The sequence below is a fragment of the Coloeus monedula genome (genome assembly GCF_965178545.1).
Source record: "Coloeus monedula genome assembly, chromosome: 9".
In the NCBI taxonomy this organism is placed as follows: Eukaryota; Metazoa; Chordata; class Aves; order Passeriformes; family Corvidae; genus Coloeus; species Coloeus monedula.
Window position 1 is genome coordinate 20,945,556 of NC_138789.1, and position 14,691 is coordinate 20,960,246.

At 45.2% G+C, this 14,691-nt stretch overlaps 2 protein-coding genes across 2 annotated transcripts; one reads left to right on the forward strand and one right to left on the reverse strand.

Moving 5' to 3' along the window:
• Positions 1-5,055: 5,055 nt before the first annotated feature.
• Positions 5,056-11,399, reverse strand: PIF1 (PIF1 5'-to-3' DNA helicase; the record flags this gene model as incomplete). The annotated part of the gene is made up of 11 exons (XM_082287550.1): positions 5,056-5,112; positions 5,422-5,613; positions 6,558-6,703; positions 7,243-7,330; positions 8,119-8,225; positions 8,903-9,042; positions 9,436-9,542; positions 9,617-9,731; positions 10,287-10,440; positions 10,537-10,843; positions 10,917-11,399. 11 exons carry the CDS (start codon positions 11,397-11,399, stop codon positions 5,056-5,058), a joined length of 1,896 nt encoding a protein of 631 aa, XP_082143676.1.
• A 187-nt stretch (positions 11,400-11,586) lies between these two features.
• Positions 11,587-14,673, forward strand: CFAP144 (cilia and flagella associated protein 144; the record flags this gene model as incomplete). The annotated part of the gene is made up of 4 exons (XM_082287393.1): positions 11,587-11,716; positions 12,442-12,501; positions 13,427-13,530; positions 14,555-14,673. 4 exons carry the CDS (start codon positions 11,587-11,589, stop codon positions 14,651-14,653), a joined length of 393 nt encoding a protein of 130 aa, XP_082143519.1. The 3' UTR covers positions 14,654-14,673.
• Positions 14,674-14,691: the final 18 nt, after the last annotated feature.

Genomic DNA, 14,691 nt, shown 5'->3' on the forward strand with positions numbered 1-14,691 from the left:
CAAGAATCAAGATCTGTTTTTAAAATTTACTTTGTATTGCCAAGTGTCTGTTGAAAGTACCTGCCTGGTGTTATTATGGTCAAATATTTTATTACAAGATGTTCTAATAATTCAACACAAACAAGAAAGTAACTTACCTGGAGTGTTTTTATGGAACAACTTTAAAACAGGCTGATCACTACATACTCTCTTCCCAGATGAAAGCTTTAGAAGTTGTTTTTTAATCCAAGTTATTCTCATTAATTCACATAAATTTTTTCCATATTTGATTTATTACATTCAGTAAGTCTGTCCAGCCTTCACTTGGAAATACTAAAAGATATGTGATGCCTCACTTTTGTGAATTATTAGCTACTGGAATACCCTTAATAACTTTTACTTATGTTTTTACTTTAATGTCTAGCATTGTCTTCAAATATATCATACCCTCTCTAACCTGGTATTTGATTAGAGGGAGTCACAGATCTTTCAATAAACAAAACAGCATTCAGAATCGTTAAAGACCTGGACCAACTCCTAACCTCCAACTGAAAGTCTGTGCAAATCCCCCTGTAATTCTCAGGGTCTTTATAATAATTTGGGAAAAAAAAAAATTCTGTGTCCTATAAAAAGCTGATATATAGATAGCCCAGTGGCTTAAGAAGAGTAGATGGAAGATGTGGTTTGTGTACACATTCACCTACCTGTTGACAAAAAACATACATTTTGAGAAATAAGAGGGGAAAAAAATATTACGAACTCCATAGCATAAAAAAAATCTTAATTAAAAAATCTTAAGCAAATTTCTCAGAGGCATTTTTATCATAGCTCTCATGGCAGAAATATTGTAATAAACAATTTAGTAAAAACATGTGTTACCTTGGAACCCAGTCCCCATTAGGAAGCTGTTAGTGCCTGCCCAGCTGCCACCCCAGAAGAGCTCTCATGTTCTTTGGAACATCTGACAGCCCCCTGTATCAACACCATAACAAATTCACAAGAAAAAAAAAATCAGATAGTGCAGTATTCAATATTTATAAGTGAAAAACTACTCTTAGAGTTATCAACTTATTTTGCCTCTATAACCAGAGTTCATAAATTATATACTAGTCAGTAGCTCAGCTAAAATATTCCATCCAACATCTTATGATTTGTAATAGAAAGAAGCATAAAATAATCATATAGGAAACAGCAAAATAGAAATTTTACACATCTAAATGCAATCTCTAGCAATTCAGGTCTTTTCTCATGCTAATAACAGAACTGCTTAGATTTAACAGCAGAAGACAATTATATGTCACAGAATGGCCTAATATAAAATGAGAAACTTGTAATATCTGCAAGAAAAATGACATTATTAGCATTCATAGCACAACCAATAATGTACTATATTTCCATTACTTAAGAGTAGCATTTTTTTGATGTATTCAGAGCAATTCTGGATATGAAGGTCTAATTCCTGGACACAATCTTATTACAGCACCCGAGACCTACAGGACTATTGCTGCCTTTCCTGTGCTCACAGGACTTGTGGGCACAGGCTGTGAGGACACATTCATGTTTAATTATAATGAAAATGTCACATAAAGAACAAGAAGGGTGTTAAATCACCATAAAAAGATTTAAACTGGAAGCTGGTAAGGTTTTAATAATATTCTGTTTGTGAATTATGCTTCCAATAACACATAAATGCATTATGGAGCTTTAGCTGGTATAGAGCCGTTTCTTATGGTTTAATGTATTTGAAAAGAGAATGGCTGTACTTTGTGGTAACAGAAATACCAATTATGAATCAAACTCTTAGTTTAATTCACTTAATGATAGCTGCAGTTAAGGCAGATGTTTAAATGCTTAAATGCTTTCTCTTCAGTTTGTGAAGAGAGACAATATTCATTCCCCGTATTTATGGGAGTAGAGTAATAGAATCCCTCTTTTTCCACAGGGATACGACCAAGCCATCGCTGCTCAGCCAAGTGCCCTCATAGAGCCTGTTCTGTCACCTGGGCTCCAGCTTCAACAGGGGCCAGCTCCTGCCTCTGCCCTCACCAGAGAGGCTCCAGCCTTTCCTCTCATCCCAGGACATCCAGCGTGCACTCTGCAGGCGAGGGTAGTGGGGCACTTCGAAGGGTGCTCCCACTCCTGGCTCCCGGTGTTTCAGCTGTCCGAGCCCAGGTGTTGGTGGGAATCTCTGTGAGGAGCAGTCAGGGCTGCCCCATGCCCAGCCTGGCCAGTTCTGGCCAGTGCCAGCACAGCTGCACCACTGAAACAACAGACTGAGGGGGGAAACTGCAGGGTGTGAGGAAAACCGTGGGAGAAATGAGTACCTCGGAGCACCCAGGCTGGAGGGGAGGAGATGCTCCAGGTCCCTCTGCAGTCCCCAGAGAGACCATGGCAGTGCAGACTTTTCCCGAAGGAGCAGAGCCTGTGGAGAAGATCCATGCAGGGCAGGGGGGAAGCATGAGCTCTCAGCTGTGCAAGATGAGGATGGCACAGGTGCTTGCTGACAGTTTCACGGGAATTGTTCCTGCAAAAACCCAACCCGCTGAGCCCACCTTGTCTCAGCAGGTGAAAGCTGATGGCCTCAGGCAGCCTCATGTAAAAAGCTACGCAGTCTTCAGATTCTTCTTCATTTGACTGACTTAACGAAGAGAGGAAGAGGAGCAGCTCTGTTCTTCCAGTACAATCACCACAATAAAAACTTGTGGGTTTTTTTTTTTTTAATCCCATGGTGATGTACTGAGTTCTAGCTCTAGACAGTACCTCTGCAAGAAAAATTAATATGCTATGGAGAATGTGGAAGAAGGGATAATTATTGTATCAAGGGAAGCATTGTTCTGTTAAAAAAAGGCCTCATCATAAACCCAACCAAAGGAGAGCCATGAGAGAGCCTGACAGCTCGGATTTATCCTGACTGCTTCTTTTAGGATTTAAATAGCAGCCTTCAAACTCAGTACCCGTTCCTGTATCTGCTTTAGCTGGAAGTGAGAACATCCAAAATTTACACAGATGGACACCTTTTGGCCTCAGAACCACTGCCAGCCCTTCAAAAGCCACAGCTATTCTGCTCCCACAGTTCCATCACTGAGAAGGCATCCACAATATTTCATGTAGATTTAATACTAGATGAAATATTGATTAACCTTTTCATCTTTAAATTCTGTTTAGCATTTTATCTCAAATTGGCACCAACCCCCCACATACAACTGGAAAGATTTCAGTCACTAAATCCATGAAAGCTGCAGTTAAGTAAGTTGCCTCACAAAATCACAATTAAAAGTTTATTTGCATTGTACATATTCACCTCTCTTACACTCTAAATTATCCTGCAATTACAGGGGTACAGGAACTTTTTAAGAGGTATTAAAGGATTTGAACCTGCATTATCTCATCACTCTTACCTAATCAGTCAATAAATCAATGCATTTTGTATGACTGGGCATGCCTGGCATATTCTTCATGGCTGTCTACCCCAACAGTAAAACTCACTTTAACATCCTGGGCATTTCGGATCCCACACTTAAACCTCCAATGCAAAACACAGCCCTCACACTGCAGCATCCCATCTTTAAAAGCCCACAGGAGTACTAACTGAAACCAGCCCCCTGGCCAAGCACATGGTTTGGGATTTGCCTTCCATAGGCTCCAGCTCCACCTCCAGGTACTTTAATCCACTCCCCACCAAACTCCTTTGAAGAAACAATGTGCTGATACATTAAGGACCTCTCTGAATAATAGTCACACTTCTGTCTTAGACTATTGCTTCCTCCAAGACTCTGCCTTCTCAAGCCCACAAAAAAAAACAACACAACAAACACACAAACAAAACAAAAATCCACTAAAAAATACACTTAAAAATAAATTTTGAAATCTTATCAAAGTCTGTTTTCTGTTATGTTAACCACTGGCTAGTCAACGTCCTTTCCTGGCTTTAAGGAGAGCAGCTGCCAAGAAATGGCCTTCAACTTGCTTACACTGCAGAGGCTTTTTTAGAGACATTCCCCTGCAAGAGACCAGTTCCAGCTGGATGTTATTTTATGTTATTCCCATATGTAAAACATCATAAAATACACAAGTTACTTTAGCTTTAAGCAAAGTGCTAAAATACAAAGACCAAAACTTCTCCTCTATTAAGAGGGCAGTATATTAGTTCTGCTCATCTCTGCTTTTACTGAAACAAGTGAAGTTACAGCTCACTTCACATGTCCTTAGTCATTATTCTCTATTGCACATTCAAGTTCCACCTTATTAGTCCAACACATTTTTTCCAGGAGAAACTCCCATCTGAATGGGAACCTCACATGTTTAAACAAGAGGGAGTCCCACCAGCACCCATCTCCTCTCACCCCCTTCTTGCTCATGGAGTAATGAATCCTCGCAGTTCTTATAGTTCCATAATTATGGGTATAAGATGTAGGACTTCCTCCTATTTTTAGATAGTGACAGCTCATCTCAAAAGGTTAAAAAAAAAAAAATCACATCTTATTGTATGCAACACCCTAATAAAAATGCTATGTATCAGCATAACAGGCAGTGTGCAACTCTGACAGTTCTGCTTGTGGAAGGAGTTATGCAAAGCCTCCTGGTGTCAGGCAGCAAGAACAGCTCTTCTCTTGCAGGAGAATCAAGTATTCCAGATATTTAGCACTGCTTTCCCTTGTGTCAGCAGCTTCTGTGAACAGTCCATGCAAGCAAAGGAGACATACACTTTCCATCTCTCAGCAGTGGTATACTTGAAGAAAGGCACACAGGTTTCAGTCTGTATGTGCAGAGAATAAAACACAATTAGCAGGCAGGAGAGAACTGTAGAAACGTCTCTCAGGCATATCCTTGTTCAGTCATTTTGTTTACTAGAGTTGCATTTGTGACACAGGAGTACTCAAGGCTGTGGGCTCTTCAGAAGCCTTCCAAATTCCAAAGGCATGAGATGGGGATAGTTCTACATGTCCAGAGTTATCTGAATGAAGCAAACATCTAAAAAATTTCCTTTGACTTTGTCTATATCATCAAATATACACAACAAGATCGCTGCATCTCAGCACTCTGTGCTGACACTTCACAGAGACCAGCAGAGCATTCTCAGTTGCACTTCCAGTTCTCCTTCTCATCAGCATCTGAATTGGTGTGTAGTGAATCCTTTGGGGAGTAAGAAGAAAAAAAAAAAAAAGGCAACAGATTTATTTTGTGCTCACTTCTCTTTCATTCCTTCCTGCAAGAGGAGGATCAAAGAATCCCAACCCATCCTTTCACCCAGAGGGCCCAGCAAGTGTTACACAACCCCAACACTACAGTAGATATTTTGTCACCAAGAGCTGCTCTGCAGTTTCATCTCTCTTGCCACTGCAAGTGTTGATCTTGCTTAGGAAGAAAAAGAAACACCTCGGTGCGAACATGTCTATCCTGGTTGCACAAGGCAGGCTTTGCTAGTGTGAGATTTTTCTTTACCTGGCTTAGAAGCTGATGACGTCTCAGCTGTCTGTAGAATTGCAGCACAGCAGGATCAGCTCTCACTACTTTTGGGTCAAAATCCAGAACACGGAGACCTGCAAGGCTTCGGGCTCGGGAGAGGGCTACATAAGCCTGCCCACTTTCAAAGACACGAGACAGGGAGATTTCCACACAATCCAAAGACATGCCCTAGCAAAGGCACAAAGAGCTTTGTTACAGAGCAAACAAACAAGAACATTGTGCTGTACTAACACTAACCTAAACCGTGAGTCTGTACAGGGTACCATCTTTGGTATAAGGTTTTGATTTTAAAAAAGGGAATCAGTAGAAAGCAAAGGCAGTTTTCCACTGTCAGGAAATTGCTAGTAGATAGTAGGATCCACTAACTGACTCCAGTGAGCCTCTTGTTGTGTGAAACTCCATAAATCCCATCTAATCAACACAGCAGGGAAAGAAATCCTGCTGGTTTCACTCCTAGTAGTTAACTGGAGCAGGCACCATTCTCAAGCAGTCCTCAGACAGACCTGAGAGAGTTTGGGTAAGGCCTGGCCAGCCCTGTCTCATGGGTTGTCCCAGGTGCAGCAGAATTTACAGAATGGCCTGGTTTAAACTGTGGCATGGGAACAAACTCGCAGGTCTCTAAGACCAATCATGAAGTCTTCTGGAAAGGAAGGAACTTTGAAAACATTACACTGTTACATTGAAAGTTATATTGAAAAAATCCCCACAGCACAGCGCCAGAGGGCAAGTCCAGCCCAAAGAGCACAGCTGTGGCACCAGCAGCTTCCTCAGTTATGCTGCAGAGCTCAGGGTCTCTAATGCTGGTGACTCTCAGGGAAACTCTACTGTCATCAGCCCACAGTGGTAAATAATGCTGCTTTATAGTCCAACACCAACTCTGCAGATGGCAGTGCCCTTACAGAAACCCCAGTAGTACTGACAGCCCATCTGTGACCCTACAGGCAAGCATCACAAGCAGAAGAGATGCTATCTCTCTGCAGCTAGACACATATTCTAGAGTTCCCCTCCAATAAGGGCCTTTCAGCTTTCCCTCCTGTTTCACCAGCAATGCAAGCTCACCCAGGAAATAATGTTTATAATGGTGTAAAAGTCTAAAGACAGCTGACACCCACCTGGCTCTTGTGAATGGAAATGGCCCATGCCAATTTTAAAGGCAATTGCTGACGACTCAGATGAATTCCTGAGGGTCCTTTGAAGACCCATTTCTCCATTTTTATGAGCTGTGTGACCCCACAGAGAAACCTCACTTTAGGCAGCCCTGTAGGAATGGGAGCAGGAAAGAAACAGGGATGTGTTCCTGATGCTCAACAGCCAGGATGTCAGCATCTTAAGAACACCTTTTTTCTGCCTAAACCAAACCTAAATCCACAGACAGTATATAGCATGTCCTGAAATGATGTTTGACACCTACTTAAGCAGAAGAATTTAAGTCAGGTATTTTAGCAGTTGAGATGCAGAGAAAAATATGTTTTCCAGGTACCAGAACATTATTCTTTGAGAAAAACAAACAAAAATCCATCAAAACTTGCTTCAACAGAACAAACAGGAAATTGAAATGAGCATACACATTTACATACAGAATACAGAAGAGAGAACACAAGAGGCCTACAGATAGCTACAGCTGATGCAGTGCATGACATCACAGCTCGTGAGAGCCCCAAGCTTGCAGAGATCTCCCTGCTTTCCCTCAAATTATTACCAAGCTGTAAACAAAATTAAGAAGTCATCAGCCACCAATGACAAACTGTTTTGCTATTTTCCCACTTCCTTCAACAAAAGATCAAAAGGCTTACTTACCCTTCTGTTCACTTTCAAATCCTGCAACAACACCTCGTGCCCCATTCACCAGCCCTCGAGACACATCCAAATTCTTTGCTAGCATCACCTACAGCAAAAAAGAAAAATCTTTAATGCACTGGTTTTACTGCCTGTTCAGCCACCTGCAGCTAAACTTCTTGCCAGAAAGCATAAGCACATCAGGCTGATTTGGCCAAATCATCCTATCCTGCCTATTGCAGCACCATCTCCAATTTGATTGAAATTGTTTCACAGCCTTTCCTTCCTAGGATTCCTAACTATATCATTTTACAGCACTGAACACTTTACTTGAGCTATTTCTGTCCACAGCTGTGAACTCAGATCCAGGGAGCAGTTTCCCCTTCCCCAGGCACCAACCAGCCTATGCATATATAGAGTCTGGGAACAACTAAGGAGCAAGTTTCCAAAGCAAACAGTGCTATTGCTAAGTACAATCCCACATCCTTTCCACTCTGACAGCCCTAGCTCAGAGCAAGGTGCCCAGTCCAGCAAACATGGCAAGCTGTGCTATACCTTTACAGGCTGGGACTCCTGCTGTACCTGGAGCTGAGACTGCAGGCAAGGACTACTTGTGCTCTCTGCTACTGGAAAGCTTCCAAATTTGATGGGACATGTCTGTCAAAGCCACAGCAATCACCACTGTCCGCAGGACATGGACCTGTACTCATCCTCTATCTGGGTAAGATTCTAAGCAGAAAAGATACAAAGATTGGGAGTCTTCTTTTGGCCTGGCACAGACATTCTAGATTGAATTTGCATTCTATATATTAATCTACTCTATACATTTCTCTGACATTCCTTTATTTTTCTTATGCCATTTGATCTGGTCTATCATACATGTATGTACACACTTACCTGAGCTCCGAGCTTTAGCTCAACTCTACCACCCACAGGACACTGAGCATCGATTAACTTCCCTAGCATTGGGTCACTATCCAAAGCCTCAAACACATGCACTTCTCCTGTTAAGGAAAGAAAGACAGAAATTGCAACCATTGAACATATTCTACACAGCATTTCAGGAGGTTCAGCATTTATTTCTAACAGCAATTCCTCTTTTAATATCCATTTTGCTCTGCTGCTAGGACATCCTCACACAAACCTTGTCACATCTAACAGCAGAGAGCTCACTATTGCCTCTCTTCCCTATATAACTTCCAGAGCACGAGAAGGCACAGGAATCAAAGGTCAGCAGTAAATAAGATCTGGGCAGACAGCATTTTGGGCAGTTTCACTTACTACCAACACCAGATCTCTAAAGCAGAGTAAGGAAGAATCCAAGAGCCAGCAAGGGAGGCAAAAAATTAAGTAGCCCTTAATTCAAGTCATGGCTGGAAAGAGCATGGCCTTTCTAAGATGCTATAGAAAGAAAAAGCAGGGGTGTGGAGGCAATAAATTACCCACCCCTACCTCAAAGCAAGCCATGAGATTGCTGTCTGTTACAAACCAAATAGTGACATTGTGGATTTTTAAACAAAAAACGGTGAACTTTTTCCCCAGACCGCTCAGCTCCAACGCACAGAGCTTGGACTGGTGCTGTTGTGCATGACAGAACACTAGTTCCACCTGACACCCAGGACCCCCATTGCATCCACGCAGAGCTCAGCCCCAAAGCCAGCAGTTTCCTCACAGAGTTCACCTGGTAGCTGGTGCAAGCGTCTCTCATTGGTTATTTCTACATCATCTTTATGGGTGCAGAGCCGCGTAGCCAGGATCCCATCACGCTCAGACCTGTGAGCAGCCGTCTGCATCAGCTGTCTGGTGACCTCCTCTGTGCACCTGGTAGGCAGGAAAAGGGAATTATTCTTTAAAGTGAACAGATTTGAGCAGCAGTAACCTCCACACAGCTGGATTAGTCTGTGCAAGCTGCAGGCCTCCAGAGAGGAAAGAGAAAGATACCTGCATAAAGTCAGACAGCAGAGCCAGAATGTGCCCCAGCCGTGTCCTGCCAGCTCAGGATCCTTTGAACTCATAGAAATTGTAGAGATACCCTAAGAAGAGTCTTTGCTTACCAGAGCAGCATATATGAAACCCATCTACATTAACTAAAGCATTTATAGGTTTTGCCCACAGCTACACATTCCTGATGGAACACATAAAAGTGACAAACTGCTCCTTCCTCTGCTCCATCAGTGGAGAGCAGGGATTACAAAGAGAGGAGCTTCCCCTCACCTGCCCAAACGGACTGCATTCAGGAGCGAGACAAAGGTCTTGTCAGTCTGTCTCCGCACTTCAGTCAGCTCCATGTTTATGTGGATGCATTTTCTCCAGCTTTTTGCCTGGAAAGATCATTCTCTTGTTAAGAAAGAGGCAGATGTGAAGTACAAGAATGAGTTTAGGAACAGTTTTGTACCTGGAAGCAGAACTTGGTTTCTTCATTAGCCTTGCAGACTGGGGGTAGCTGTAAGAAATCCCCACAGATAATTAGCTGAATTCCTCCAAAAGGTTCATCCCGTTTTCTGACTGCCCTGAAAGGGATGGAAGAAAAGTTTTGAATGTCCTCCAGAACCTGGACATAGTCAGGTCCCAGAAGTTACTTCTTAATCTATCAGTATATTCAAACATAGACCACCTGCAGTGAAAGATGTTTATCCCCAGTTGTGTCAGAAGAGCTCAAATAATTAAGCAATGCTAGTAGTGCAAGACATTAAACTTGCTTTGCTTACCTACCCCCGAGGTCATTTACCAGACTTGGTTGCTTAGTGGCTGTCATACTACAGCTACTTCCCTCTACAAGAGGGACCTTCTGGGCACAGCTGTATATTCTGGACTCAGCTCTATAGACAACACTTAGCTCACAAGATGAGGAGAGCAACCCAAACAGCCACAGCTGTGAGTGAGGAGGGGACATGACCAAAACCTATCTCATGGTAAAGGTCTGCCCAGATACTATGATTTCATACTTCGTTACAGTCCTGTACCAGCAGCTGCCTTGTATCCATTCACAAAACTAAAGAAAGGAAGCAGCCTGGAAGTTTAGGGAAACTCATTTCCACTAGTTGTTTGACCTGACAACTGCTCACCTTGCCACTGCCTCCAGCTTGTCAAAGAACTTGCCATCCACCATTGAGATCTCATCGATAATTAAGTGCTGGCAGGCCAGCCAGTGCTGGCGCACCCCCGGCCTCTCTGCCAGCTGAATGCACTGTTCCAGCGGTGCCTTCCCAGAGCCAATCCCTGTCAGAAGAGAAAAAAGTAATGCTTTAGGATGCTCCTGATTCTTTGGGAAGGGAGTGAGAGCCCCCAGCCCCTTGCTGTCGGGCAGGCCATCACCTGCAAAGGCATGGAGAGTAGTGCCACCGATGTGACAAGCCGCCACTCCCGTGCTGGCTGTGGCGTAGGTGATGTTCGGAGGGAGGGAGCCCACGATTTTCTTTAGCAGGAACGACTTCCCAGTCCCTTCGAGGGAGAAGCAACAGATCAATGGCCAGGACTTTCCCCGGGGAGCCGATGAGAGTCTCCAGGGCCCCTCACCTGCAGAGCCGGTAAAGAAGATGCTCTTCCCGCTCCTCACGGCGCCCAACACCGCCTCCTGCTCCGCCGAGAGCCTCGCCGGGGGCCGCCTCTCCGCGCGGGGCACCTGCGGGACAGGCGGGGGTGCGCTGTGAGGGCAGGGCCGCTACCCGGGGCGGCCCCCTCGCCCCGGAACTCACCTCCGCCGGGCGTTCCCCCGGCTCTTCGCCGGCGCGGCGGCGGCCGGGGCCGCACAGCAGGTCCCGCTCCTGCACCGGGCTGATGACGGAGAAGGACGGCGGCGGCCGGTCCAGCAGGCGGGGACGGCGCGGCTCGTCCCGCGACCCGGCGGCCACCTTGAGCCGCAGGAGGCGGAGGAAGCGGCGCAGAGCGTCCGGGGGACAGTCGGACAGCAGCACCTGGGCGCCGTCCGGCCCCACGCGCACCGCCGCCCGCCCCTCGCCCGCGAACCGCGTGAAGAGCCTCACGGCGTCACCGACCAGCGCGAAGCTCAGCACCGCCGCCGCCGCGCCGCTGCCGCCGGCCACCCGCAGCACGGGCTGCCGCAGCTCGTTGCGGCCCAGCAGCACGGTCGCATCCCGCATCACACGGCGGCGCGGAGCGAGTCCCCCCGGCAGCGGCTGCTCCACGGCCGCCGTGCAGCGCAGCTCCGCCGCCTCCATCGCCCCGCCGGCCGTTCAAACGCGCCGCGTGCGCCGCCGCCAATCAGCGCCGGGGCTTTAACTCGACGGCCAATAGCAGGCGCGAAGAAAGGGGCGCGAGGCGGAGCGCCGGGCGGGCCAATCAGCGGCCTCGCCGGCAGCACGTGGGCGTTGCCATGGGCGCGGGACGCGCGGCGCCGGCGCGGCCATGGCCGATCGCAGCAGCGACAGGGGACCGCCGGACGCGCTGCAGAACCGCTTCCACAGCGAGCGGGCCAACAAGGAGCGGCAGTGGCAGCTGGTCTTCACGAAGTACACCGTGAACCCCCTCCGGCCCGGTGAGGCCCCGCGGCCACAGGGAACTGGCGTAAAGCCCCGGGCAATACAAGCGGTGAGGGGAGCAGGGAGGGCGAAGGCAGGCCCGCAGCGCTCAGCTGCACGCCGGAGACAAGCAGCTGCACCCAAGCACGGCAGCAGTGGCCAGGGAGAGGGGTAAAGCTGCAAAGGGCAACTGGTGGTCCTTCCTGTTGCCTGAGGAACTGGTCTGCACACTCAGAACGGAGACATGACCCATTTGCCCAGATGGTGCCTTTAGTAACCACATAGACGTGAGGCAACTGTTTAGAATGTGGAACCTACAAATTCTGTGTAAATACAGAGCCAAGATGGGGTAGAGGACCCCAACACTATACCATGTTCCTTCAGCTCCTGGTCTGCTTCCTCCCTGCCAATTCACAGTTTGTGCTAGTACAGACAGGTGATGTGAGTATTCTTTCAGGTCTAGGTTTTGCAATAAATCAACAAAGGAAAATAATTTCCTGAGACTCAGCACTCTGCAGGCCACCCCTTGGGTGGGGCGGGACTCTGATGTGGTGAGCACAGGCAGCATCCTGTAAAAGAGCCTTTAGCACGCTTAACGCCATTCCCTTCCTACAAGTTGCCATTAGTCAGTATTTGTAACTCATTATCTTCTATTCACATGCAGTTCAATAATACATATTCTACACCTGGCTGTGATGCCAAATTCACATAGAAGTAAATCACCTGCCTAATTTCTTTCCAGTTCACATGGTTGCTAGGAAGCCAATGTCTTGGCATGAAAACGTACATGAGCCAACAGATGGTAAGAAGTCTCTCAAAAGCTTGTGATAATTACATAAGAAAATTAACATGTAAGATTTAATAATTGTAATCAGTCTAAAATATCATGTATGTTTAAACGCCTCTGTGATCATATAAGTAAGTTAAATGCTTTTATGATTGTTGTTTATAAAGCAGGTTTTTTTCCACCTTAAGGCCTTTTCCCATTACTTTCCATTTTCAGCACAAGTTTGCATTCATGCAATTATGCTTTTATTTTTGTTTTTAATTAAAATAAATATATGCTGTAAAATACATTTAATTCCTTACATTCATACTATAAAATTTTGCTTGAGAATCTAAACCTCTCAGGGGAAAACAAAAATACCTAGAAGCATGTTCTATATGTACATGTTGCCTGGCATTGCAGAGTCTACCTAACCACCACACAGGTTAAACTGCTGAAATGGCTGCCCAGTCTTTGAGTACTGTAACGAGAACCCATTTAACAGTTGCTCCCTTATTTCTAACATGCTAATTTTGCCTAAAAATCTTAATGGGTCAGGTAAGGTTGGCCTGTTCTAGTCAAGGACTGAGGAGGGTAGAAAACCAAACCAGGGAAAGACTGCAGGCAACTGAAAAAGTCAAGAGCTGTCATGGAGCACTGGTTTGTACTAGATGTGGTGTAGGAAAAGTAAGATGGTGCAGTACAGTAGACAGGGATACCAGAATTAACAGGACAGTATTGTCAGGCAAATCTTGAAACTTCCTCAGGAGATATTCAAGTAGAAACGTCACCATGCATTCTGACAATATCATCACAGCAGCACAGAGGCTGCCTCTACCTTGGCTTTCTTGTTATGGCTTGGAGAGCGTTAAGATTCTAACACATTCTAACACAGGTGCACAGGTGACTGATTTTTAAACACGCTTTCTTTCATTTGTATCTGTGTCTCGTAAAACAACAGACGAATTCCTGAATCTTCTTCACCGTGCAGTACTGGTGCCAAGAAAGAAATATGCAGAGCCACAAACTGAAAGCCAAGAAATTGGCTGGAACACAACACCTTTGGTGAGTAGGGTGCTTAAAGATACAGCTCGTTACAGGATTCAGAGATGTTAAGCCTGTCACACTGAAAAATACTCATGCAGGAAAACAATTTGTGACAAACAAGGAAAATAAGAATTATTAGGAATCAGCAGAGCCATTCACAGGTAACAAATTTTTAAAGTTTACACCTAAAAGGACTCTTCACACTGGCACAGACTTGTGAACAGAGAAGCAGTACACTTCCCCTGAGAAACCCGAATGCAAAACATCTACGGTGACAGTGACAGCGCACTGCCAAATGCCACAGGTGTACTCAGGGCTGTTTATTAAAGCATTCAGCCATGAGAAATGGTGTAGTGAGCAATGTGAAGTAATGTACAGAAGTACTGTGAAAAGAAACGTGCTGCTGCACAGCGTCTTTCAAACAAATTGCAAGCAGAACCATAAAATTAATAATCACATAAGTATACCCAAAGCAGATACACCAGCGAGGATTCATCTGGGGAAGTGTGAATAAACAGGAAGAAAAGAAATACGATTAACAAGCTGAGACATCAATCATATCTGACAAACAGATGATCACTGACTTTGTAGATTAGTGTTTTGAGAAAGGCAAATTTTGGCCTGTTACAAAGAAAACTAAGATAAATAAGAAAATAAGACAGTCTTCACCGACTTCTCATATTACACATCAAGTAAACTAGTTACTCATGACAAGGGTAGAGACAGACATCCCCGCCGGGCTCTATGATATTAAGGAACTGCTGGTAGGATTAGTCTGGCAGGGAAGCTGCAACTAAAATTGTGTGTAGGGGAGCAAGTTCAATTTTTAGAGTCAGGACTCATGATGTTGTTTAATTTGTTAAGTTTTCCTTTTTCAGCAGGTTTGACCATGACAAAGCAGTGAACAGCACAGTGGTACCCTGCTCTTCTGTCATTTGGACATTTCTCAGCAGCAGAACTCTGTGCATCACTCTCCTCAGGAGGGACTACTACTATTAATTTTAGTAAAAGCACATGACTGTTTGTCATTTTTGTTTCCCAGGTTCCTTTGGACCGTACTGACCGCAGATTCTACTTCCCACGCCGGATAACTGAGATTACGATCCATGGCTACCCTGCGCCACGGGGAGAGAAGTCTTAAGGACTACTGTGGGGAAAAAGCCACAGATAGAATGTTAA